The sequence below is a fragment of the Necator americanus genome, chromosome III, assembly GCF_031761385.1.
Source record: "Necator americanus strain Aroian chromosome III, whole genome shotgun sequence".
Classification (NCBI taxonomy): Eukaryota; Metazoa; Nematoda; class Chromadorea; order Rhabditida; family Ancylostomatidae; genus Necator; species Necator americanus.
Genome location: NC_087373.1, coordinates 6,014,386 through 6,041,012, shown reverse-complemented (window position 1 = coordinate 6,041,012; position 26,627 = coordinate 6,014,386). Strand labels below are relative to the sequence as shown.

Genomic DNA, 26,627 nt, shown 5'->3' with positions numbered 1-26,627 from the left:
AATATTATAACACAAATAATATATAATAAAGTAATATAATGTAATAATGTATAGTACCAGTAATATATACAATGAAATATATCAAAATAAAATATACATATAATATAATATCTTTAAGGTTTTGTTTGTTTATTTCAAAACACACACATGTGTGCCATAAACAACAACAAAAAAAGGAAGGAGGTCACCAGAATTCTAAACATAATCTCTACAAAGCAAAGGTGGTGTTTTTGCCCATTCCTACGGTCTGTTGACGGAAATGAGAAATCCCACATATGAGTTCCTTTTCCCACGATCAGAACGCTGTATAATCGAATAACCAGCTTATATAGACTTAAACTTAAACTTAAAAGTCAAAACTAGACCTCAACAAATGAGTTTTTCATCAACACCGGAAATGTGGATGGTTTGATAAATCTTCGAAATTTCAAAGAAAAAAATTTTCGGATTCAAAATGCGAAGCTTTTTTTGGAACTCGACTAACGTCGGCATGTAGAGGTAGAAAATTTCTCCTAACCGAAGAAAAAGTAATTACACTCAAGAGATGAAATATGGGAAAAAAAAGGCGAGGAAGGAGATGAGGAAACGTGAGGTAAGGGGGCTTCTAGTGAAAACTCGTTTTCTCGATAATTCGTTCATAGGTACGAACGTCAAAGGAAATTTATTTAAAAAAAACTTCAAGAAAAAAATGTAATAGCAATATTAGATAAAAGTTCACTAAAAAAACAATGAAACAAATAGTAGTTGTGAATATAATGATGTAAATAAAATAAAATAAATGAAAAATAATGTAAATAACATAAAAGTAAAATGCGATGATAAGTCTGGGATGAGTATAATGAAAAATCTATAACATATAAGAAAAACACAATAAAATATATGTATGTAATATAATATATGGTGTATATAGATAAAATAAACGTAAACGATAAATGCAAAATAAAATGAGTATGATAAAAAATGAAAAAAGCAAATGAGTACGATAAACGATAAATGTAAAATAAAATGAGTATGAGTAAACTGTAATGATAAGTTCTGTGGATAAACCACTCACAGGTAAGATTTCCAAAGAAAAATAAAATGTAGGTAATATTGTATAAGTGTGGGACCGAACATATGGTGAGCGAAGTTCTCCTCACGTCAATTTTCAACAAGAAAAAACAGCCGTCAATTTAGAAAGCGTATTGAATTGTGTGTGTGTGGGGGGAAGAGGAAAAACATCGCTATTAAATTGTGTTTCGAAGTGGTTGAGGCATCGCCGTACAATATCCGTCCATATTCCGCAAGAGTTAGCTGATTCGTTCATTATATCAGGCAAAGGGGATTATTCGCTACACCGCCCATACTCGTAAATACTTCATGCCGCTCTAAATGACACAGAAACCAAAAGAAAACTTTATTTTCATAGTAAAAGTTCATATATTCACAACAATTATCATTTATAAAATTTTCTTCTGATGAGAAAATTCCAAATGGAAATCCTGGAAAATATATCCGGATTATATGAGGAGCAGTTATAAAAACGTTGAGAAGCTAATAAGGTAGTATTGAGGACTACGGATTTATTTTGTTCACATTTGTTTGTTTGATTTGTTCACATTACTGGGAGAAGTGCTGGAGTTTCTAAGAAAAGACGAAGCGTTTTGATGGATTCCTAGCATGAAATACTTGGAGAGATAAATAATTTCAGAGGTGTTCCAGGCACGAAAATACTTGAAAATCTAATTTCAGAGGAGTTCCAGGCACGAAAGTGGGAAGTGGGAACAGGGAGGATAAAGTGCAATGAGAAGCACTTAACCTAACATTCTACTCGAATTTCACATCCAATCCCATTGTGTCCTGAATCGCTTTTCGGATTGTGTTCATTATATTCACAGGAAGGGTGATACCATCTTGATCCTGAAATGGAGGTGAATTCTAGAATTTCACGGGGAAACAGCTTCTAAAAATGCAAAAAAAAAAGAAAAAAAAAGCAAAATGAAAGCAATTTTTTTGACATAACGGAAGGATTACTCTTGAAAAAATTTGAATTACTGAGAGTTTCTTGGATCTCCAGAGCCGGCCATTTCATATGTGTTTTCCAGCAAAGGATTTCTGGGAAAAGAGAGTTGGGGGCGACACGAAATGTATTCGAAAAAACTCTCTAAGCACATTTCTCGACATCTTAGCCCATTAATAATATATTCCTAAACGCTAATAGTCAGGTTAGGTACTTCCTCTCTTCCTGGAATACTATTATATTATATTACGACCACTTTTTGGACTACCCCTACCCCACCCCTCAGCTCGTTTTTCCCGAGGTTTCTATTTCATTAGGAACTTCCATGAATTAAGTGAATATCATTACTAAATGAACAATTGTAGATTTCCTGGAAGTTCCGTCATACTTAATGTTCAATGACTGATGTGCATTTTTTGCTACGATGCTTCAGGACACACCAAAATTTATGCAGTTTGCTGTCTGTGCAGTTAGCACTCTCAGATAATGTAGAATGCATTTTTTTAGCTGGAGAGGGCTCGGGATTCTCTCAAAAATGTACAGTATATCGAAGAGAAAACATCACAGCTGAACCAAACAAAGCTGCGGTACTTCCGCAGCAATAACCAACTTTGTGCTGCGTCTTCTACTTACTATCTGATTTACTAGATCGCCTCTCTAAAACCTGGTAAACCTTATGGGACCAACCTCAGACCGAGTGGTTGACTTAGACGTTGAACGGCCCGAGCAACCTTCCCTTTCAGCGGTCACCGATCCAATCGATTCACTTCGTGGGGTAATGCCATTTGACTGGAAACGATCTTTGATCTCTGATTCTAGAAAACTCCACAAAACATGTGGTAAAAACGAACTTTTGGCTTTGGCTCAAGGTTTATATCAATATTGTTTTCCGTTTCTGTTCCCTGTTCTTTTTCTTTTTCCTGTTCTTTTTCTTTTTCTTTTTCCTCTCGTGTTCGCTTCGCTCTTTCGCATGGCGTCGTTTGCGGTTCTTTGGATAAAATTGCAAAACGATCGCTAAGCCTAAAATGGCGGAAATCTGCATACAAACACAAAAATGTACGCAGTTGCAAACTGCAAACTAAAGCTGCAAATATCAAATTTTTAGTGTAATTGCACTCCCCAGAATTCTGTATGACCGATTTTTCGAAATTAAACTGTGATCGATCATGTTTAATAGCCATCACATTCTCCTTCAGATTTTTTTTCAGTTTAGCATTGCGAGAACTGGTCTTCAGAGCGTACAAACCGATAATTATAATAGGGCTAAAACGCCAAGAAGCATCTTGGAGTTGCGTAAGCGACTGCGCTCAAAGAGGTGTGGTGGAACGTAGCGGTTAGGAATTCATGTGGGATCCCTACCATCACCATCCATCGCTGCAGTTCGCCCATGGTCCCACATCGATTCTAGCCGCTTTCTCCTTCCTTTTTCTTTCTCCAGCCCTTCTCCACCCCTTCCCATGTCTAGCACAGCCGCTTATGTAACAGCATCGTGCCATAACATTCTGTTGTTCTGATCGGACTATGGATATTTTATCCCCGCATTATGATACATTGCATCATTTCTCATCATTAGGTGCCTTCATTCTGCACCTTTCCAGAAATCTGCTCCACTTTTTTATCCTCAGTGTATCCGTGGTTTGAAGGCATCAACAATCTACGATCCCGCATACGAATGCTCCACCTGAAATCCGTACCACCTCAGATTCGTGGAGTGATGCCTTCAAATACGTTGTTATTATACGCAAATGCACTAAGAGTTTGATAATTGTCGTAAACTCCCGTTCACAAAGTTCACTGTAGAAGTCTGCGTCTACAAAGTTCTGTTTTGTATGTAGGATCATGGAATAAAGTCTATGAAAATTAGGAATACTTTTACTTTAAGCAAAACATCAATAAAAATACGAACTTCGCCTTAGACTTCAACTGCAGACAGTAACAACGAAGAAATTACCCTACCTGTTCTTTTCCGTAGTTGCTAACCACACTTCGGCTGTGCAAACCTCGAGATGAGCCTCCAGTGTTTGAAGTTCCTGAATGCAGATGATAAAATTTTCACGGAATTTCGACAAAACCTATATTTCCAACCTCATATCGGTCCTTTCTCTCCGCCATCGCTTCTTCAGCTTTTGTTTTGCTCTCCAGTAATGCTTCTCTCAGCATATTTCTAGCCTTACAAGCATCTCGAATTTTCGCTGTCACCTCACTTTCTTGTTCTGCCAATTCCTGAAATATAGTAGGGTTAAAACGACATGATACGCAGTGCAGTGGCGTAAGCGACTGCGCTCGAAGCGATGCGGGTGTAGCGTAGCGGTTAGAATCGAGCGACCATTCTTCGTTGCAGTTTGCGATGGTCCCACCTGGAATCCAACCGCTTTCTCCACCTCCTCTAAATTCTTACCGTTTGAGCAGCCCATTCGTTAAGATTTGTTCTAACAAGCAGTTCAGCCATAAGATGTCGTACATGTGCCATTCTGGTTTGGAATTGTTGTGCGGTTTCGATTTCATAGTCCTTTAAAATGGGCGGAGTACTGTAACTCAATCGTTGTACGGTCAATTTACTGTAGCTCACTAATGGTTTTTCCAGTTCTCGCAGAACCTCACCGTCGACACCCGGTGTACCGGATTTTTCAATTTCTAAACGTCTCACCAAATCGGATTCTAATGTCTTCTGCCTAAATAGCTATATTTTCGAATTTCCAGGAAATCTCCGTACAACTCGGAGAAATTTTCACCTTCTACGCATGTGGTTGAGTCTCTCTTCATTTTTCCTCGTTTCATTTACGAGTCTTCGTAACCGCCGTCCAGCCAATTCCACATGTTCTTTCAGTTGTCGCACTTGTGCGACCGAAAGTTGGGTGTTTACTGCAAAAGAAACAGGTACTACCGCCTTTGTTTTCATGGTACCGTAATGTTGATTCAGGCTACGCTGTATAGTTGCGGAAAAAAGAGCGACACTAGGCGACTATCATACTAAGCAGTAAAGGGTCTGTTGATCTGAGGGTTGTGAAAACTTGTTGGTTCATCTTGTTTCCCTTAAATTCAGGTTGGAACTCGAATACGGCTGAAATGAGGTGTACATGCGTGAAAGTGACTTGAAGCGCGGTCCACTTGCGTAAGCGGGTAGAGTAAGCGCCTGTGATCGTGATGGGACCATCGCTAGCTCCATTCGGATTGTAGAGATGACTGGAGCTAGCAAGGGTCCCGTTCCACCTCGATCTCAATTGTTAGCACCATCGCACCGCTTCGAGTGCAACTACTTATTCAACTGCCATAAACATCTAAACAACAGTTGGTGCGACGGTGTCGCTCGTGGTTGTCGAACACACCGATGATATCACATAGTGTAACCAACAAGTAACACATTTTAGCCCTGCAGACACAACATGAAAGTTTGACTGAAAACGAAATCATCAGGAGGACGAAGTATAAAAGGACAATAGAAGTGCAAGGTTTTTGCTCAAACGTAAAACGTTTCCAAAACCATTCTATAGTTGGCAGCGGTTATGTTGGAGAAAATGACCGCGACGCGGCCGTAACAATCATCGCAGTCCACTTGCCTAACATGCACTTTCCAACCTCCCGCTTTCTCCAAGCGGTCGCGGATAGAACTTACCCTGTCTACCATATGTCCCTTTGACCTTTACAATGCTCCAGAGCGCGCGCATCGCAGTTTTCCGCGCGCAAACATAGGAGGCGGCGCCTATGTTCACTATTATTCGCTAGGTAGGAAGGACAAAATTATCACTGAAACCTTTTGTTGCAATGCATTGTTTATTTTGTGCCTGTATTAACTGTTGCAATTCCCTCGTTTAAAGGCATCACCCCACGAATCTGAGGTGGTGCAGATTTCAGGTGGAGTATTCGTATACAGGATGGGAGACTACGGAGAGGGGGGTGATTCCGTCCATTTCTTCCTAATTGCCGTAAAAAACGGCCCGGAAGATACGGCTTCACTCGTTTTGGCGCACCATTTTGTACAAGAGGTTCGACTGGAGCGCGCCAGCCTTGTGCACGCGCCGCATCTTCCGGGCCGTTTTTTACGGCAATTAGCAAGAAATGGACGGAATCACCCTCCTCTCCGTAATCTACTAACCCGTATACGAATACTCCACCTGAAATCTGCACCACCTCAGATTCGTGGGGCGATGCCTTTAAATCGGACGCGTGTCGCGCGAGGTTTAATCTTTGGTAGAATTATGCTCTCCATCGCAACAACAGAGATCTCTCCAAGATCTTCCAGTTGGGACCGAAGCTCCACTTTGGGATAAGTGATATCAAAGTAGGACTACCTTATCCCATCCACTTGTAAATCGCGTAGTTTATCCATGTCCTTCTCGATATACATGGATTTTCTCTTTCTTTCTTTCTTTTCTTCTCTCAACCTTATCTCTCTCTCTGTCTCTCTATTCTTTCATTACACTTTCTCGATAACTGAATCAAGAGAAAGTATGTTGTAAAAAGACAGAACAAAGGTTTCCTTACGGGTCCAGATTGATAGCGCGATGTATATTTATAATGGGAATCGGTGGATATCATTTCTTCGCCCCAGTGTCCCTCATTGATCAAATTTTTTCCATGCATTAGCTATCCATGAAAGGAGACAGGAAACATTCCATAAATGTCCAGCACTTTTCCCCGGAGAGACACATGTGTCCGCTGGCTCGGCTGTCAATGTCACGGGTTAATCCATTGCCCGTTGGGTGTCAAGGAATGATCCCATGCTTGTCATTCTTCTGGTTATGTTTCGTTTGAATTTTGTCAACTACTAGCCATCCATCCATCCTGTGTGATGACATTTTCTCCTAGTACATCTTCTAGGCTACTGTCGACGAAAAAGTTTCATTACTTAATGGGTTTTCCCTTCTGTCGCCTAGGAACTCGTCCGAAAAAAAACCGAAAATCTGGACGATGGGTACTTAAATTTGATTACTTGCTTATGTTCATGCGTTCGGATCGCTACGGTGTACCAGAAATCGAAAAATCCCACCGAAACTCACCATCCGTACCCTGCATTCCATAGAAAACGTTCGACCGCTTGCCGATAAAGATGTGCGAATAGTGGAACAATGACCGATTCCACATCATCCCATGGCATAGTTTACACACCTGTTTTCGATCATATTTACTTTTTAAATTCGAGAATTAGAATCCTGTTCAAACAATGACACATTGAAATACAGGATATCAAGCGCATAGAAGAAAAATACATAAAAATTCTGGGAAATTCTGCTCCTAATAGTATCTAGTAGAAATAATATCAACTTCAATACTAACCTCCATCAAATCCCCTCGGATTGTTTAAGATTTCTTCAAAAAAAAAAGTATGAAAATCTGTATCTCTGCGCCTCTTGAACGAGTCAGTTTTTTTTTGTTGGTTAAATAACAGTTTTGACCAGGACCATCCCCTCGCTCATACCTTCGGTCCTTTAATAGTGCATGAAACCTTTAAATTTTTCCAATAATTTTTTTGTAATGTCGAAACGAGCTGCTCGATATTGCACTTTAATAGTTGTGAATTAGCCATCTTTTAGTTTCTCTTCATCGTTCTCCATTATTCCACGAAAAGGAAATCCATAATTAACAAAGTATATGTTGTCGTAGACACATTCCCATCCGTCACTTCTCCCCGCAAGGCGTAAACTTACAGGATTGTGGGAATTCGTATTTGAGAGTGCTAAACACACTAGGTAACATTAAATAAACTATAAGCTGGATGTGACAAGGCGAAACTTCCTCTAGTCGTGTAATTACGTCCACGTAGTCGATCAAAATAATTCTATAGTCGAGTTCGAACGACATGGAGCACTGTGCAATTGCGTGGGGAGCGGTGCGGCGGAGCGTAGCGGTTAGGATCGCGGCGGGACACTCGCAGACACTAGCCCTCGCGTCAGTTCGCTACGGTCCTACCTTAGTTCTAAACGCCATTTGCACCGCGCCGCTTCGAGCGCAGCCGCTTACGCAACTGCATCGCCCTTCATATCGTTCTGACCCTACTGTAGCATTTGATGGAGAGGCATCACTTGCGAAGTACCTGCGGTGCAGTTGTGTTATTTTTTCGTTTTTTTTTTTCTAGTTATGTTAGTTTTAGTTAGTTATGTTTTGTTTTAGTTAAGTTATTTTTTCGAAGCGACTGTAGCGAAACCTAGTCAAAAATTCCCGATCTTCATGTGGCATCCAATTCTTTTTGGCGCGAACCTGCTGTAGGCACGGTGGGGAATTCCCTAAACTCCGCCCCCTAGCTGGAACCAAACACCAATTACACTGCGCTCATACACCGCCTCTATTCAAACGCATCAAGTTATGTCATATTGCGCCACAAATTAAGTTTTTCTGACAGGAATTTACTCCTTAGCTATTTTCTCATTTCCTCTAACTCGATGTCCAATATTTTCCGTTCCTTCCTCTTGTTTCTTTTTGTTCATGTGCTTTTGTGGCTTCTCTTCTGCATAATTATTCCATTGGGAGTCATGATGTTTCGGAACAGGAAAACCTAACGAGTCTGTGTAGACATCGTTAATCCAAGAAAAAAAATCCAGAAAAATGTAGTGTTGTGTATGCGACACAATTCATGCTTTACAGATTTCATTTCTGAGATTTTCATTGGTTCATTGCTCGTTCTAAGTAAGTCGTTTCCATAGATGCGATAGTCGGAGCCGGTGCTCCAACCGCCTTCACTTTTGGACGGATGACAAAGGGATCCTTGTCGCTTGAGCTGCGCCCTATGAGGTAGATCTTCTTCACCTGAGGAGGGTCCGGTTCCACCCTATCGCACCTACGGGCGCATCCGTCAGCGCAGTCACAGCGTATTCGCATCGCAGGTGACGAAAAGAAAAAATATTTTGTAAGTACTGTATGCTTAATTACAACAAACCCATGGTCCATATCACTGTTAAAGTTTTCTTCGTTCAGTGGCATTATTATATTACATTTATATATTTAGTATATTATATTCACTTTCATATATATATATATATATATATATATATATATATATATATATATATATATTTCATGATTTTATATTGTCAGTTATTAGGTAACAACTGCCCGCTAATTTCATTGAATGAAGGATTCTTCTGGATTTTAAACACATCGAAGTTGTGAGCGCTGAATTTAAAGAAAAGTTTCGTGAAACACATTACTGATTCTTTGGTTTTCCCGAAATAAAGGAATATGGATTTGATGAGGAAGTAAATCAAAAGGCTGGGGAAAGAAAGTTCTGACAGGCGGGGAAAGTGCGCGAGTTGCTGCGGATGCGTTGCGGTCGTCTAGACAACAGATATGACGGGAACTATACGCGAAATTCCGTGCGAAAATAGATTTGAGGCGGGAATTAATTAAATTAATTAATTTTTACCCATACGTATTTTCGTGTGGGAAACGATCACTTTGCTACATTTTCTACAAATATTTAAATTCTATTTATTATCTAAGAGAGTATAGATCCATGGTAGAGCAACGTGCTGGGTGGCGATTTCTCGCTCATCGCTAGCACCCAGTTGGCAGCGTGCCAACTTCACCAACATAGTGTAACCGTTCATGCCCTATGTGTTAGAGTTTTTTTCGAACCCCAAATCGTCAGTATATCTGCGAACGATAATCCGCTATTATCACCACGGGGTTTGACCTCTTTTCCAACCACATAATTGCGCACTCTATCATACGTTCACGGAACTTCTCCCTCATTATTTCCTCCACTGAATGTACGCCCTAGGCCTTTTTTTTTTTAGAAAATTCCAATTCCATTCTATTTTCCTTCTCATTCATCTTTATTTGTGAGTTATTCTAAACTTCTTTCATCCAATACGCAACTTCTTCGTCCGTGTCTCTTTAATGGATTATTCCGTCCTTATAATATCACTGTATTTTTGGAAAAATTCTATTCTTTTTTGGATGAGAAAGACGGTGATCGCCATTCATTACTTTAAACATTATCATTACTTTAAACCCACATGTGTTGCGTACATCCCATATTCCATTAGGTTTTTTTCCGTTGTAAAGGACTAATTCCTCGCAAAATAGCTCTTTTATTTCGCTTTGGGATAGATTTATGTCTCTTTTAAAAGGTAGAACCTATCAAAAATTACCCACTATGCAATACGATATGAACGTAAAAGCGAAGTAAAATGAAGTATATATGAACTCCTCGTCTACGATTACGCCCGACACGATTTTCACGCCAGTGAATATGCGTTGACGTGTTGCATGTGCTTGGTTGCACAAAAACAGTTCAGCGCCCACCAGCTGAATCCTTTGGCTGTTTTCGTTTTTCGGACTTCGAATATTGATTCGTGATGATAACGGCGGTTTCATTGCTATTCCATAAGCACACACTGTGATGGCGTCTGTTGTAGCTCAATCGATGGAAGACTACAAATACTTATTCAAAGTGGTGTTGGTTGGAAATGCTGGAGTCGGAAAAACGTGTCTTGTACGGAAATTTACACAGGTACTACAACTATTGTGCTTTTATTTAGGATTAGGTGAGTTCTTTCTTCTTTAATTCAGGGTATATTTCCTCCCGGTCAAAGCGCAACGATTGGTGTGGATTTTATGATTAAAACAGTTAAAGTGGACAATGATAAAATTAAGGTGAGCATATTTTACATGTATATTCGCATACTTTAGGCTTTATATTTATGTATTTCAAGAGAATCGTGCGAAAAAAAGAGAATGTACTTGCTTTCGCATCTCTTACTTTATCGACTTAATCTATTTTCCTCCTCATTCATCTGTGATCATTCATCTTCATTTGTGAGTGATTCTAAATTTCTTTCCTCAAATGGGCAACTTCTTCATCCTTGTATCTTTAATGAACTACTATGACCCTATAAAGTCGCTATATTTTATGCACTAATCTTGGATTCGTTGTTTATTTTCCGGTTGAAGTATTTCGTATACAGATCCGTTCAGAACTAGCTCTTTTATTTTTCTCATGCTTATTCAGGAACTGTTGAGCTTTAATACTTCTCAAATAACATTAGGTTAATCTTAAAACCGGTTTCTGAGCTGATGATTAAGCTTAATAGTAGTTTCCACGTCCTAGTTTCCCATGACATCCGCTGTTACCTGTTGCGAAAGAGGGGCACTTTTGTCGGGGAATATATCAGAACGTAATGAATATTACAATTATTGCATAATTATTGATTATTTTTCTCGGTTTCATCCAAGAAAGAATAGGTATCCAGCAGCTGGAACTTGGGATTAAAACAAAGGAAAATTGGTTTTGACGATGATGCGCTTGGAAAAGCAGTTGTTTTATTGAATATTGATTTTATTGAATAACCATTAAACCACAGTTATTGCTACTGTAGAAATAATTCTCTCACTCTGAATGCGTAAGTTCACTGTATTTCTTCAATTTTCAGTTCCACCATGTCTGTTCGCTGTATCGAAGATGTCCTTGAAAAATATTGGTGTTTTATTCTTTCCTTATCTAAATTGTTGATATTTTGAAGTAGCGATCTCGCTAAACGTCAATGTCATGTAAACATTATTTTATCAGTATTTTCATACTCCTTTATCGAAACCTGGTTTTCATCACCGCAGAATGCTATTATACTGCTACTTTTCAGTTGCAAATTTGGGATACAGCTGGTCAGGAACGTTTTCGATCCATTACGCAAAGTTACTACCGGAGCGCGCACGCCATTGTCCTCGTATACGACGTCGCTTGTCAACCATCGTTTGACTGTTTGCCAGAATGGCTAGCAGAAATAGAATCGTATGCTAATAGAAAAGTACTCAAAATTTTAGTAGGTGAGCTTTTGTTCAGATACTTTTCTTCCATCGTTGACTCAGTTTAATATCATTGCGTAAAATGGATAAAATGATTATCCTATATGTTTTCAGGGAATAAAGTAGATAAAGGTGATGAACGTGAAGTTCCTGAGCGAATAGGTCAGGATTTCTCTGAAGTTAATGGATTCGATTACTTCTTGGAGACTTCGGCTTTGGATGCGACAAATGTTGACAATCTTTTCGAGCATGTTGCGCGACGGTTAACGAATGATATGAAAGCTACGGATCAAAGGTAATCACTTTTTTTTTCTTTGTTGTTTGAACGGTCTTTTATATTTATTTGTATTTGTTCTGAGTTATTTGTAAAGAGAGTTAGATGTCCTTTTATAACAGAGCAATAGTTTTTTCTTTTTTTTCTAAAGTTCAAAATAATCTTCAATTTACTGATTATAGTGACAGACTCGAGTGAGTCTTCTTTTTGTCCTTTCTTTCTTCTTTTTTCTTTCTTTTCAACGCTTTTTCTTTTTTCAAAGAAATCTCACATCGTAAAGTAATATGTCAGCAAATCTCCTTTATAGTTTTTCTCACTCTCTCAATACGGCTTTTGACTTTATCCCTAAAGTCAACTAGAACTCTGTTTGATCGAGTACTGTATGCACCGCTCTTCCTTTTCGAAAGAATACGTTTTTACTGGGATTCGATGAGTCATACGTGGATTACTTGAGAGATGTTTTATGCGAGTCACGTATTGCTCACAAACTTTCGAGTGCGCTTCAAATCCTCTTCAAATTCTTATGTGTTTTTTCTCATTCATACTGTGCTTTTTTTGTCAGATTTTGGAGGCAAATTTCTTTGATTGGTTACGGATACAAGTTTGTTTTATATTCTTCATTTCAATTGACCATTTGCTTAATATTGGGGTTAGGTGTAGCGCAGTCGGTAAAAGGTCCGCTGTGGCTGCACCATCGATCTGTTCAAAACCGCCCTAATGCCTGCCAAACCTTTCATCTTTTGGGGTCGATAAACTGGTACAAATTGTATGTGAGGTTGAAAACATTTTCTTGACCATCGGGTGGTCCCCGGGAGCCATTGTACAAGGCAACACGCGTCCCAAAACCTCAACGACTACGAATCGCAGCAAAAAAAAAAACGCGTTGACGCATTCCAAGTGACTTGTTAGCAATAACTTCGTCCTTTTTTGTTTAATATTTCAGTTATCTTTACCTTTAGCGGAGATATTTTCGCTGGAAAAGTAGCCTTTTGTAGCTTGATGGCTTAAAACGTACTCTTTCTTAGAGTGCTACGACTGGAAGATATTTGTCGCTCAGTCCCCTCCTTTTTCGTATTCGTATTATATTACATTTTCTTCATGAAGACTGCACCTCTTTTTTTCTTTTCCATCAGAAATGATATTCACTTTCAGTCCAATTCTGTATGGATACATTTAGGTATAGTAGCTACAAATCCGATGCAACTACTGGTAGTCAACCTATAAATCTTGTGGAAAGAGCTCAAAATACTATCAATGCATGCTGTGGACGAACATGAGATTCAACGAAGATTACGCATTTTACTTCTTCCTAAGTCTTTTGGTGAAAAAATCTTTTCTTTCATGAGATCTTTGCTTTTTTTCGTAGCTATTTCGACTGTAACGAGTTGTAATCTCATGCAATTTCATCAGTGAGTATTATGGTACTGTTTAAGTTCTGGTAAACTCTTATTAGAGTGATTTTCTTCTCTTTTTTGGGTGAACGTGAATTGCATTATATTCTTCCTGTCATGCCGGTATTAACTGTGATAAGTTCTTGTACGATGCCTACCGATTCTTATTTCTCATTTCGGTGGTCTACTTTTATGCTTTTTTTAACTTCTATTTTTTACATTTTTTTTCACATTGAGTAGCCCATTTGTCTGTGGTAAGTGACGCGCCTTGCAACAGTATTATTTGTAATATTCTAGTATTTGTTGACTTTTTACTTGAGGTATTTTTTAATAGATTCTATGTACTAGTTTGATTTTCATTCGATTTGTATCAATGCCAGTGCTGTACCCTCGATTAATTCTGTTATTTTGCAATGTTTGGATTTTATGAAAAGTCAGATGTTTATACACTATAAAGTGAAAGGATTCTGATTTGCTGTCCGTATTTTGAGTGAGTTGGTAGCGGTAGGCGACGACCCGCATGCTTCGCTATCGATTGATCATTTGTTGTAAATCGCGGCGACACAATTTCCGGTTTGCTCTCACTCACCATTTAACTGAGTGGGGAGTTTTTTGAGAAATAAAAATTGAAATCGTGGGGAAATAAAATGCTTTTTTTCATAAGTATTCATGCTGGATTCTGCATTTTTAGGGTTTGTTTTGAAATTTACTCTTTTGCGAGTGGTTCTGACGAAGAATTATCGACTAATTTGCTGAGAATCCCTACAATAAGAAAGTTTGGATGTCATGAAGTGTGACGTCATGATTTAGGAATATGAATGCTCAAAAACACCGGTGAAGTAAACATTTCGTGGACTTTGGTCACATTATCAGTTGCTGTTCATGCCAGCAATGGTCGTTACGCCACTCACATCATCTTCGTTACTTAGAAGCTTTGTAAGGTGAACTACTCGTTTTGTTGTTATGTTATCCGCTGCGAGTTTAATTTTTAATGGTGCTGATCCCGATTGTTTACGTTTTCTTATTTGAGTCTTTCTTCAAATATTTGTTAGAATTTTGACCGAGCATCACCTAATATATTGCTATTCTAAGTAAACCAAGTTTTTGTACAGCATCTGTACAGTACAGTATCTGCAATTTGAACTAAAGGAGCATAATTTATCTCTAATACATTTATAATCTTTTCTTTCGGAATTTCTGATTGAGTTTGATGTCAAATGAGGTAGAGTAGGTTTGCAAATGAAAGATATGACATTGTTGGTGTAGGTGCAGCATTTCTATTGTCAGGGAAATGCCACTGAACGTTTCGTTGATTTGCTCCGAAATAAATTACAACAAAATCTTATGCAATTGTTATACGTATGCCCGGCACCCTTCAGTGGAGATAGCACCTCAGGGAAAGCATGAATCAATTATTAGAATTTTTGCTCGTTTTTATGCATCGCTCCTGTTCTATTGTAAGCAAAATGGTCATTTTGTCAGTTGTAAAGCTAAGTGAGCTGCTTCTGTAGCAGGCAGTGGAAAAGTTTAGATGTAAGAAATGTCATTCAATGCGCGATCCGGAATTTCCAGAAAGATGCTACTTACTTATCTGAGAATAGCGATATAAGTTTTGGTGGGTAATTTTGTCCGGACAAACGCACTCCAGCTCCAACATCTGTTTTAGTTTCACAGCATTTGTCCTCGAAAAGAAGAAAAACCTAGCAGCAGAGACCCCTTGATAGTGCAACTTTATGAAGGAGCCAAAAATCATTCTTACAATGTGGAATTGTACAGTATTTTGGCATGTACAGCATTTTACACGGATTTAAATTAGCTGTTTTGTTTCGAGGTAAAACATGTTGGGACGAATAGAATAATTTTCTAGCTCGCATCTCAGAATAACCACTGCACTTCAAAGCCCTTAATTTTGTCAGTGCTTATACAATGACTTTTTTTACGGTATGCACCTTCTGAAAAACTAAATTGTCGTGTATTCCAAGGACAACTTTTTTGAGTCCAGGCTCTTAATGCGGAGTATGACATTGTTTTTCATATTGTTTATACCTCCATCATTTTAATGGGTAGTGAGATTGTGAGATGTATTTTCGAGGAAGGAAATTTCGTATAAATGCCTCAGGATGCCGAAGACAACCCGATTCCCTTCACTCTTATATGTCCGTACGTGTCTGCCTATACTACATTAAAAGGACGGACAAATACAGGATTTGAGGATATGTCATTATAATTAATGCATGGCTATTGTTCAAAGAATATCGCCTTGAGGTTTTGGAGAATTGATAGATAGGCAGGAAATGAGGTGGCCTAAAAATGAATAGTGTTTGCTGTTTTAAAATTAAATTAAAGTTAGGACCATACAATCTGAAGTAAATATGGAAATACTGCAGTAGAAAAGGAAGAACAAAAACAAATAGAATAGAGATTTTGAAACTTGCCAAAAAATCCTATTTTCACTTCATCTCATCATTATATTCTAGGTAAATTATGTATTGATGTATAGCCTGCTTTGCACCCTCGTCAACGGCGATCTGATAGACATGAGATGAATGGCTCTGTTATGCTTGTCAGCACAAAAACCTTGCCCCGGCAGCATTCTTTGCGGGACCAAACCCGAATCTCAAACCTAACTTTTGCATACTTCGAAAGAGAAGTCGTTCTAGGGGTAGTTTCGTGACAATTACGTTGTGAGCTATATCTACAAGTAAGGAAGGAAATGTAGGAATTAAATAAATGGATGTATCAAGTGGATAGCAGTCCTGTCAACAAAAAAATGCACAAAAAATTAAACAGAAACATTAAATAATTAGTTGAAAATGGTTGTTGAAAGACATGATTCATTCGTAAAAGTAATGGACAAAATACCAACGATATTATTTATCAAAAACGCCATACTAGACACGGGACTCATTTTATTCCCAGACGTCATACATTCTTAATTTTCTGTTTAAAATCGCTACAGGATTTATGCTGATGCAGATTGATATTTGTTCATTAAATAAAATTGCGTCAATTCATGAATAAACGTCAATCCGGCTAGATTGAACGGCCATTAAATGCTTATAAACACAAAGAGCGATCAAATGTAATAGAAGGGCTATGTCCTCGTATGAGTGAAAGATCGAATACATGACAAATGAACACTAAAGCATTTGGAAGCAAGGGAATTGGTTTTCCTGGATAGGCTATGGATTGTGATAATTCTACAGCTTTTCCACAGATAATTAGCGGTTTTTTTTCGTGTAGATTCATGTTTCGACTGAACTTTCACGCTTAAGGGTGTCTTCGGGAGCTAGCGCGTATCGACATGCTAAAATTGGTGACTTCAATCAGGTATGCCCCGTTAGTTCTGTATACTATACTTTCTGTTGGTCCTGACACATACCACTTTAGATCCCGCCCACTCTACACAATCCCTTTAATGATGATCCTATGTTGAAAAGAACACTTCGACGTCTTATACCACCGACAAACTTTGAACGGGTAACAAATTGATTTACATTTAATTCGGATATTTGACCATTTTAATTTCGATGTTTGAATTCTACCATTGTTTCTATGGTGAAACATTTTTTTGGTAGAATTTTTGTGGGCTCTGATTTCCGAAGCTTCAGCAAAGTAGGGTTCCTAATTAAATTTCAATGGTCAAGTAACAAAAAATGGTGACATTTTTCTTCAAGGTGACGAAGGAGTTATCTAAATTTGGTGATCGTATTGTCGCCGAAATCGATGCTCTTGGAAGACAATGTGAGCTGAATCAGCCTCGACTGGAACAACATGATGCTTGGGGACGAAGAGTAGGTTTCATTTTAATGTTTTGTTGATTACGTCATTAGCGATTGAGTGACTGTGAAAAACAATTACTTTATAAAGAAATTTGGAAGTTGATTTGGAAATCTTCCCATTAAACCAAAAACTACTATTTAAAGGTGGATGAACTGATAGTATGCCCTGAGTGGTACCGTCTGAAGGAAATCTGTGCTGAAGAAGGACTCATTTGTAGGTTTTCTTTTTTTCTTTTGATTCTCAATCCTTTTTTCTTTCTTTGTATGTGGTTCTGTTCCAATTTTGTTCCTCTTTTTTTTTAAATTTTCTGTCTCCAAATGCAAAACCCTATATCTTCTGAGTTTTTTACATTTCAAAAGAGAAGGAAAAAGAAAGCTTTTTAGCGATCGGCTATGATGACAAGACGGATTCTGTCACAAGACGTATTCACCAGGTGCTCATTTATTTTTGCTCTACTCTGCTTGAAGTGGAAAATAAGTGTTTTGCGGCAACTTTTGCGCATTGTACACTTGCAAACACTTCATTTTTCTGTGGTCAGTTTTGGAATGACTGTGAGACTAACAAATTTTGAATAGTCCTTATCAAATCCATCAATTCATGATACGCAGGTGACTGCAGCTTGGTTTTCTGCTAGTTAGCAGCTCAGCTGATTATATCTCTATTAGGTCAGCTCGAAGAACTCTCTGAGTTGCGGGAAACTTAGAGAACTGTGGACTTTGAAAGGATCACAGAATTACTAGGATGTAGATAAAGCTTCTTGGGTGTCTATACACAGCTGTAGCTATCTTCTTTCTTTCCCTTTTCTTCTATGTTTTTTCGAGCCTTTTGAACTCTACCGTGTAGCACGAGTAGTTCAAATTTACAATGAAAAAGCAAGTTAATACGAAGCTCTTTGCAAAGACTAAGCTTAAAAAATAATTGTAAGATGTGGTTTAGAGCCAATAGCTGAAGAATAGCACTTGTGTTCACATTTCAGAACTTTTATCACAGCCATTGTACGTAAAAGTTTATTTTAGGTTATTTTACATGTTAATTAAGATTGCAAAACTCTACTTATTCTCTCCGTCGGCTGGCTTGACCACTTGTCCTATGGCTATGACCGACGGTGCGGTGAAAACACTGAAGGTGATTGAAACCGAAAGCTAATCACTTATTGTTTACAGTCCTTAATCGTTTACAAGGGGCGTTTGTCCTGAAATTCAATTCTTTCAGGCTCTGGGCCTCTACGATAAGCACGATCTGACCAAGGAATCAATTGATCGATTGTTATCCACCGATGGAAAGAAAGCATGGACTTCTGGACAATGGATGACCGAGAAAAGAGGTGGCAGCGATGTTGCAGGAGGATGTGACACCTATGCTGAGCACATTGGTGGTGACCAAGTATATCACGTTGTAGATCTTTGTCTTTTCTCCGGTTACGGATCCGATGAAGTGAAATTGCAGCACATTGCACTGATTGTATTTCTTAATGTAAAACAATTTTAGTACCGCCTCTACGGTTATAAATGGTTCAGTTCGGCTATAGATGCAGATATTGCGCTCACATTAGCCAGGATTGTTGAAAAGAATGGGAACGTCCAGAAGGTAAGCTTAGAATATTCCGCTCGTGGTCTTTCTTTTTTTTGTTTTTGTTTTTTTTTTTTGGTTAATCTGAGTGATTGCTGCGATAAATAACTTATCCCAATGACGCGATCAGAATTTGATAGTTCTTTCGAAGTGATTTTGATAATGATGTTGTTGATGCTACTTTTTTCATAGGAATTTATCCGTTTGGGTACAAACTTGCTTTTTCGTAACCTCTCTGTCCTTCATTTATGCAAGCTCAAATCCTGTGCTCTGAATAGTTGGACTGAAAATTTGTTGCGGAAATTGGAAGTGGAAATTTGGTAGAATTTCTCTTAAATCGTTAGAATTGCCTAAAGGTTTGCATATTTAATGGTTTGGAAAGGTTAATCCATCTGTTTGTCTGTATGTTTTTTTATAAACAAACGTCCAGTATTAAATTGAAATATAAAAGTGCTATGGGATACTAACAAAAGAAAAACTGTCACTTTTACCATGTTTTAGGGTTCTCGCGGACTTTCACTATTCCTTCTAAGAATTCGAAATCAGGATGGTCAGCTGAATGGAATCCAGATGATACGGCTTAAGAACAAATTCGGGACTAAACAGGTAAGCTTACCGCTGCGTAGTCTCTCATGTAGACTTACTGCTTCCGATTCAGTTACCTACAGCTGAGCTGCTACTCGACGGGACTTTAGCTCACTGTATTGGTGAACCCGGAAGAGGTGTCGCAAATATTTCAAACATGCTTAACATCACGAGGATTCACAATGCCGTAGCGTCGGTGTCTGGTATGAGAAGGTGAAGATCTTTCGTGTGAAATTCATGGATTCCAGGAAAAGCACTGGTTTTGACGGATCTCTTGATTCTAGAATGATATCCTTAGCTCGAGACTATTCGACACGGCGCGAGGTATTTGGTCAGACACAGGCTAAATGGCCGCTTCATACTGCGACTCTAGCTAAGATGGAAGTGGAGACTAGAGGTTGCTTCCTTCTTCTGATGGAGGCTGCACAGTTGATGGGGATGTCGGTATGTCATAGATGTTCTCGTTTTTTCAAGAAAAAGGAAAAGAAAGTGATGAAGTTTATTTTTTGAGCGTTTTTTTCTGCTCTTCCAGTCTAAGCCTGCTGCCTTTGCCCGTTAGCTGTTATGTTTCAATGCATCTGATTTTTTATTGCCATTAAAGGCATCACCCCACAAGGATGAAGTGGTATGGATTTCCGACAGCCAAAGAGTATACAGAGGCGTAGATTGCATAGAAGGAGTGGGATCTTGCTCACCTCTCCCTGCATCACTGTAAACAGACGGCTTCGGAAGAAGAAAAAGAAAGATAGATGGAAAGAAAGATAGACAGATAAAAAAGAAAAGAAGGAAAAAATCGGAAAAAGTTCCTTACGACGTCCTCTATTGCAACGCGCTACCCTTGTTCCCCGCCCGTAATTCGTCGAAAATCCATTCGGACGCTCCGATAGGCAATTAGTTTCATTCGACGAATCGCAGGCGGGGGAGGGGTGCAAGGGTTCAGTAAGAAATGAGCGGAACCATCCCTGTATTCATAATCGTATCTTCATAATCCGATTTAGTTATACTCCAACGAAAATCCACAATACGCCAGATTCGTGGGGTGATTTAAAGGGATCACCCCACGGATCTGTGTTGATGCCTTCGAGCCATTTTTGTCCTTAAGTACATACTTTATTCGATTACGTTTTACAATAACGGAGTAACAATAAGTACTAATTGAAGCAGACATGACAATCTATTTCGTTCTCTAAATTTCAATTTTTCTTCGCACTGCTTGACTTCGAATTTTCTTTATTCGGAGTCCTCGGCAACAGCGCCTAAATTGATCAATCGATTGTAATGTTCCTAAAAATAATACATAAGCAACGGTACTTTATCTACGCTTTTCTCGATTTCTTCCGCTTCTCTGTAACTTAGATCGTCCATTGTGTTTTCATCGTAGTCTAATTCTCCACGACATACATCGTATCCGTAGACAATGAACACAGGACAATCAGATTCCCACGTGATATGTTTGCTGAAAAAAAAGTAGATCTAGTCGGGTAAAAACGACACGAAGCACGGTCCAGTTGCATAAGCAGTTGCACTCGAAGCGGTGCGGTGGAGCGCAGCGGTTGGAATCGTGGTGCGACCATCGGGAACTGCAGCAGTGAACGGTGGTGGCGGGTGTCCTCACTCCATCCTTACTGTTGCGCTTTACCGTACCCTTCGAACGCAACCGCTTACGCAACTGCACCGTTCTTCATGTCTTTTTAACTCTTCCATAGTTAAAGGCATCACCCCACGAATCTGAGGTTGTACGGATTTCAGGTGGAGTATTCGTATACGGGATCGTAGATTATAGAAAGGTGGGTGATTCTGTCCACTTCTTGCCGTAAAAAACGGCCCGGAAGATACGGCTTCGAGGGTTCTGGCACATTCCAATCGAACTCCTTGTAGAAAGTAGTGCGCCGGAACGCTCGAAGCGGTATCTTCCGGGCTGTTTTCTACAACAATTAGGAAGAAATGAACGGAATCACCCTTCTCTTAATAATCTACGGTCCCGTATACGAATACTCCACCGGAAATACGTACCACTCCGGATTCGTGGGATGATGCCTTTAACCCATGATTATGCAGTTGTATGGATAACTATAAGTGTTTCCGTACTCCTTATACTTTGCTTTCCTTTCCTGCATTGCTTGTGGAGTGAGCGCACTTGCAACACCTTCGTGGGGTGGATGTTTGGTGATCAGAGAGCGATCAAATTTCTGCAATTTATGTACATTATTATTTAACTTTTGTACCTCCTGCAACAATTAGATGTTTATCCTTTGGCGAAGTGGCGATTGAAATGCGCTAACTTTACAAACTTTCTGAAATTCTTGAACATATGGTACATTGCCATCTAAGCGGAAATCTAACATATATGCCTCGTGGGTTGGGTTATTCGGGTACGCTTAAAGGCATAGCAATTTGGAAAAAAAAGTTTCCATTTATTCCATAACACTTTTTTGGCGAGGAAAGCAAATGCAAATTTATCGAGCATCGCGCATTCGCCAGTCATTTGCGTAAATCCGTGTTTTATTTTGAAGATTGTGAGATAGTTTTCTACGATGGCACCAGCCGACTGCGGTGGCTATTTATTTATTGTAGTCTATGGACAATGATGAGCCCCGTCACTGTTGTTGATGGTCGCCATCGTTAGTCGTAGAGGCGGCCCCGGAACTCTATGACATATTTGATAGCCAGTGAGAGTGGCGTTGGGGACAGCACCTGTTGCGGGTTTCACTGGGGAGTTTTTGAAGCTATGTATCAGCAAACTTTGCTGTCACGACCGTTCACCGTAAGCCTCGCGTAGCTTCTTCATTCTCAGATGTAACAACATGTCGTATCATCAAATCACTTATCTTTTTTTTATCAACTACACTTTTCGCAGTTTTTATCTGATTATTTCTTTAAAAATGCAGGAGACAACACACCCATCCATCTTTCGTTACTGAAACTTTTTGCAGCACAGCCAGAAAGATAAAATCAACTTACTGCATAGTTTTTTCTGGTTATTGACCGTGGCTGAAGTCTTAGTTCTGGATACCAATTTAATGTCCTATGTCGAATTTTAGCCTCTATACCGGCGTCACCCATTCCACAGTCGTAAGAAGGCGGCTGAAGGCGATGTTTCACGAAAAGTTACACAAAATGGCCAAGGAAAACTCGTACATTAATAATGTCACAAGTTGAAATATCCGAAATACTGTTTTTCCATGACTCTAATTCCTTTGCAGCTTTGATTTCAGTAGGAGTTCTATTTTTTCGTACGTAGTACCCTAGAACAGTTTTTTCTTTTGCTTTCACTCGAAACATTTCTACTTTCCACTTGTTTCATCACCTCTTCTAGATTTCTGTTCAGTGGGTGTACCATCTCCTTTCAAGTGATTTCTTTTAAGGCAACATATTAACTGAAAAAGTACGGTTTTTGAAGTGATTGTCGTGGAAAAAATGATTATTTTCAACCTACCTGATATACCATGATGAATGAACAAAGAGGAAGCGACAGTACAGTTAGGCACGATAGAAGGCTCCGGTAAGCTCTGACTGACTCCAACCACAACGACCAAACCATACTGAGAAACACGTTGAGTGATTTTGAATAAAACAATGATAAAGAGAAAATCAGGGCTGATTGGCACGTTCTGTGTGTACGTCTGTGCGCTATCGTAGATAATCCATTTACCAGTTCATGGAATGGAAATTGGATTTGTAATTCTAATATCTTGACCACTGGAACATAAGATTGCTGAGTGGGATGAAGCAGGACTAATAGCAATTTATCAAAGTGAATTTCAATTTTTTGTATTAGAGGAGAATAGGCGAGACAAATGTTATAATTACCTTCCACACCTCCATCTATTCCTGAAGTTATGAAGGGAGTACAAGATCCCGCTTTGTCTTGCCTTCATCGCCTTAAAGAAAGTCTTTGACTAAGTTGAGACAGAAACGATCTGTGGAAGCCTTGGACAGCTAAGGCTTCGCTACATAGTACATAAAGGTAAATCGAGAGTTGTACAATAACTTCACGGCCGTAGATTTGCCATTCTACAAGAATGTCATTATTGAGGTGTAGAGAGGGGTCCGACAGGGTGATACAATGTCACTTAAAATATTGACGGCCGTTCTCGAGAACGGAATGCGAAAGCTGGAGGTGTCTTTCATGTTTATTTCCCGACCCAGACAGTCGTAGCTGGTGCATTCGATGCATATGATTGTTCCGCTGAGCATGAATAGGGCTTCAGAGAGTCATCCGCTTCGTATAACATCGTCTTCTCAGATTCAGCCGAAGAATGAGTCACCTACATGTTTCGGTTACCATTCGTTCCGCTTGGCTGATGCTAGATGTTATCCGAGCAAGCCAGGAGGAAACGAGCGTCTTGGGTATCGTACAAGAGCATCGAGGATGTAGTGAAGAAGACTAGGAACACCACGCTCCGTGCTCACTTCTCAACACCACAGTTCTTCCTGTCTTTACTTATGCTTCAGGAATCTGGACACACTCTATCGAACATATTGAACACTCTATCGTAAGAGTATCTCTCTACACGCAGTTGATAGACGGGGTTCGAAGTTCTGTCCTACCTCTGTTAAAGAAGGCAAAATAAAGCGGACTGGACACGTGATTGCGCTTCAGGCAAAGGCTTTCAAGTTGCGTTGGACCAGAGCCTTCAACGAGGGGGTTCCACGCGATACTAAGCGGACTACAGGAAGACCGACGACGCCATCGTCAGACTTCTTAACAAAGTCCTTCAAAGAAAAATTTGATACTGTTCGTGTCCTGCGCGAAAGGAGAAACCACTGGACGACTTTGACACGCGATCGGGACAAATGGGAATATTACTGACTCTCGTTCGTCTAGTTTGAACAACAACGGGGCCCAAGGTGTTGAGGGGAGCAGTAGAAAGGAAGAGTGTAAGGCAACGTAACCGGGTTTTCGGACAGCTTATTCGCCGTTTGCTGAAATTTGTGATGTTACTGAAAGGAAAATTTTTCTAGAAGAAAGTGAAAATAAAAGTTTTTGTTGAACCTTCATTTTCTAGTAGTTTAGGCTCTTTAGTATCCGACTTTTATCTATACGTAAATTTTCAGGAATCTGGAAGCCCGAATGAGATGGAAGTTGTTATGCTTCGGTTGATTACACCGATAGTGAAGCTGTACACAGGGAAAGTGGTAAGATATCAAGCCACCTCTTTCATCAACCAGCAAGCTTAAGTTCTCTTCTTTGAATTTATTTATCTAGTTGATATTAGTGTGTTTGTTATTATCATTCGTCATAGTGCGTTCCTCTAATCTCTGAAGCAATGGAGTGTTTTGGAGGACAGGGTTATATCGAAGATACTGGATTACCGGCTGCTCTTCGTGACGCACAGGTGATATTCATTTTGTCGATTTGTTCAGATTCCTACTCTAATTCCTTATCTTTGCTACCTCACTGCTCGCATAATTAAAATATTAGATATTTCTATTCCAGGTTACTCCAATTTGGGAAGGAACGACGAACGTTCTTTCATTAGATGTACTTCGTGTGCTTGCAACCAGCAAAAATGTCTACAGTCTATTCGAGAAACGCGTAACTTCTTTGCTACCTTCCAATGGTTTGCTCCTACCGAAAAATTCCCATTTTTTACCAAGAAAAATACTATGTTTTAGGCGTATCCGAATTGAATGAGCCAATTTCTGCAATCCGAAAAGCCATCAATCAACTTGGTGCAATTCTTGCTAAAGCAACTGTAACTGATGATTCTATTCGTGTGGATGCATGTGCAAGGCAGATTGCTTTTGGAATAGCAAGGATTTGGGCAGGTAATAGATTTTCTTGTACCTCGGATTATTTATATTTGCAAGGAATATGACCAAGCTCCGAGTTCTTGAGCTAGATGCTAATTATGATTGCTATAGATCAAAGAAATCCTTTGGTAGATGATTCAAATCCGGTATACAGTCATCGTCGACTGTGAATACAACAAGCATTGCGTACTTGAGTAGCAGTAGCTGAGTAGTTGTGTTTTGCATTGGAAACATGAGTATTCCTCAGAAAAACGAAAATGACTGAGTCCATATGATCACGACCTTCATATATTTCTTTACACGATTTTAGGATTATCGAAAAAGAAAATATTTGGTAAATGAAAAATAACCGTGGATTAGTTGGGTAATTTTGTTTTTTTTTTTTTTTTTGTCTATTTAACTCTCATTCTTCAGGTGCTCTCCTGATAAGACATGCGAGCGATCCTGAGGCGACGAAAGGAGACCTGGACGTGTCCTACAGGTGATTTAAGCAGATTAATACTTTTCAGCATATGAATCAGTAATCATACTTCTCTACAGATGGTGCTGCGAGCAACCATTGGTGGATTTGAAAGCGGATTGGCTGAGCAGCGATCGTATACAACTCGATCGCAGCATAGTATTTGAAAATTTTTCGCAGCATTCTAAAAATAGTAAATTGTAAGAGTTTTCTTTTACGCGTATGTAAATGTTCTTTGTCATTTATCCGGTTCTTATCACTCACTACCTCAATTTTACCCCTGCATATAATGTTTTCTTTAAGATAAATTATACTGTTTGGTATCGATTAATCTATTTGGAATACGCCAATGCTTTCGACTTCATATCGGAATCGTAGTGCTTAATAGACGCTCATGTGTTCTATTGACTTAAGGGGAACAGCCGTCGTTTTATTCTAGTGTCCTTATCATCACAGTTATTTCTGGTATCAATTTTTAGACCCCGGAGGGTGAGATGATTGATACGCCTTCGAAATTGTTGATCTGTCAACTCGACAGACGCTGCGAGGACTTTTTCTAATGCGCTACGCTCACCTCTTTCTATTTTAAGACTTCTTAATGATAGGATATTGCAGTAATCTGCTCCCCTCATTTTTGTCAGTCATAACAACGTACACCAGTTGAAAGGCACGCAGTTGAAAGGCAATTTGCATTATTAAAACTGAAATTTCCTACTTTTTAAAATTATTGTGCTGATATTTTGAAGGCTCTTGTTCCGTTACCTAGCCTTCAATACCCAAGACTTTGCACATCTAAGGTATGAATTCTGATTCCCTCTGCTTTTTGAGAGTTACCTGCTCTTTTTCCATGTTAAACGGTAGTCTCGCGGCAGAATAACAAACCGTTTTGTCGAGCCCTTTTTTGAAGTCGTTCGTTCATGTCTTTTTTCAACCCATAGGTGCAATAGGGAGAAACCGGACCCTCCTCAGGTGAAGGGGGTTTAGCTTATGGGGTGCACCTCAACTGAAGGGGGTTCTTTTACCAACCGTTTAAAAGTGAAGGAGGTCCCTTCTCCAACCATTCAGAAGTGT

General features: G+C 39.2%; 5 protein-coding genes across 10 annotated transcripts; 2 read left to right on the top strand and 3 right to left on the bottom strand.

Annotated features, from left to right (window-relative positions):
- Window positions 1-1,806: 1,806 nt before the first annotated feature.
- RB195_008740 (uncharacterized protein) lies at window positions 1,807-7,279 on the bottom strand (the record flags this gene model as incomplete). Of its 2 annotated transcripts, XM_064195382.1 has the most annotated exons (10): window positions 1,807-1,899; window positions 2,687-2,788; window positions 2,851-3,019; window positions 3,956-4,029; window positions 4,085-4,222; window positions 4,398-4,508; window positions 4,569-4,671; window positions 4,732-4,861; window positions 6,997-7,105; window positions 7,274-7,279. In XM_064195382.1, 10 exons carry the CDS (start codon window positions 7,277-7,279, stop codon window positions 1,807-1,809), a joined length of 1,035 nt encoding a protein of 344 aa, XP_064046526.1. The 2 variants fall into 2 exon arrangements, with proteins under 2 accessions (XP_064046526.1, XP_064046527.1); XM_064195381.1 differs by lacking the exon at window positions 7,274-7,279 and having other exon boundaries at window positions 6,997-7,012.
- A 3,058-nt stretch (window positions 7,280-10,337) lies between these two features.
- RB195_008739 (uncharacterized protein) lies at window positions 10,338-13,288 on the top strand (the record flags this gene model as incomplete). The annotated part of the gene is made up of 5 exons (XM_013448298.2): window positions 10,338-10,448; window positions 10,508-10,591; window positions 11,575-11,758; window positions 11,852-12,032; window positions 13,189-13,288. The coding sequence occupies 5 exons, from the start codon at window positions 10,338-10,340 to the stop codon at window positions 13,286-13,288; spliced, it is 660 nt and encodes a 219-aa protein (XP_013303752.1).
- Window positions 13,289-14,284: 996 nt separating this feature from the next.
- Window positions 14,285-26,116, top strand: RB195_008737 (uncharacterized protein; the record flags this gene model as incomplete). Of its 5 annotated transcripts, XM_064195378.1 has the most annotated exons (19): window positions 14,285-14,343; window positions 16,678-16,732; window positions 16,793-16,882; window positions 17,080-17,196; window positions 17,329-17,398; window positions 17,569-17,618; window positions 18,224-18,310; window positions 18,398-18,568; window positions 18,674-18,772; window positions 19,256-19,360; window positions 19,413-19,552; window positions 19,624-19,783; window positions 24,398-24,478; window positions 24,586-24,678; window positions 24,780-24,903; window positions 24,959-25,111; window positions 25,511-25,577; window positions 25,637-25,715; window positions 26,036-26,116. In XM_064195378.1, the coding sequence occupies 19 exons, from the start codon at window positions 14,285-14,287 to the stop codon at window positions 26,114-26,116; spliced, it is 1,881 nt and encodes a 626-aa protein (XP_064046521.1). The 5 variants fall into 5 exon arrangements, with proteins under 5 accessions (XP_064046521.1, XP_064046524.1, XP_064046525.1 ...); XM_064195379.1 differs by lacking the exons at window positions 24,398-24,478; window positions 24,586-24,678; window positions 24,780-24,903; ... (2 more) ...; window positions 25,637-25,715; window positions 26,036-26,116 and adding an exon at window positions 19,941-20,054; XM_064195376.1 differs by lacking the exons at window positions 24,398-24,478; window positions 24,586-24,678; window positions 24,780-24,903; ... (2 more) ...; window positions 25,637-25,715; window positions 26,036-26,116 and adding an exon at window positions 19,872-19,898.
- RB195_008738 (uncharacterized protein) lies at window positions 20,533-22,880 on the bottom strand (the record flags this gene model as incomplete). The annotated part of the gene is made up of 7 exons (XM_064195380.1): window positions 20,533-20,595; window positions 20,651-20,795; window positions 21,428-21,528; window positions 22,301-22,423; window positions 22,478-22,584; window positions 22,647-22,716; window positions 22,776-22,880. 7 exons carry the CDS (start codon window positions 22,878-22,880, stop codon window positions 20,533-20,535), a joined length of 714 nt encoding a protein of 237 aa, XP_064046523.1.
- Window positions 25,958-26,188, bottom strand: RB195_008736 (uncharacterized protein; the record flags this gene model as incomplete). Its single annotated transcript, XM_064195375.1, has 1 exon — window positions 25,958-26,188. The coding sequence occupies one exon, from the start codon at window positions 26,186-26,188 to the stop codon at window positions 25,958-25,960; it is 231 nt and encodes a 76-aa protein (XP_064046520.1).
- Between the last annotated feature and the right edge of the window lie 439 nt (window positions 26,189-26,627).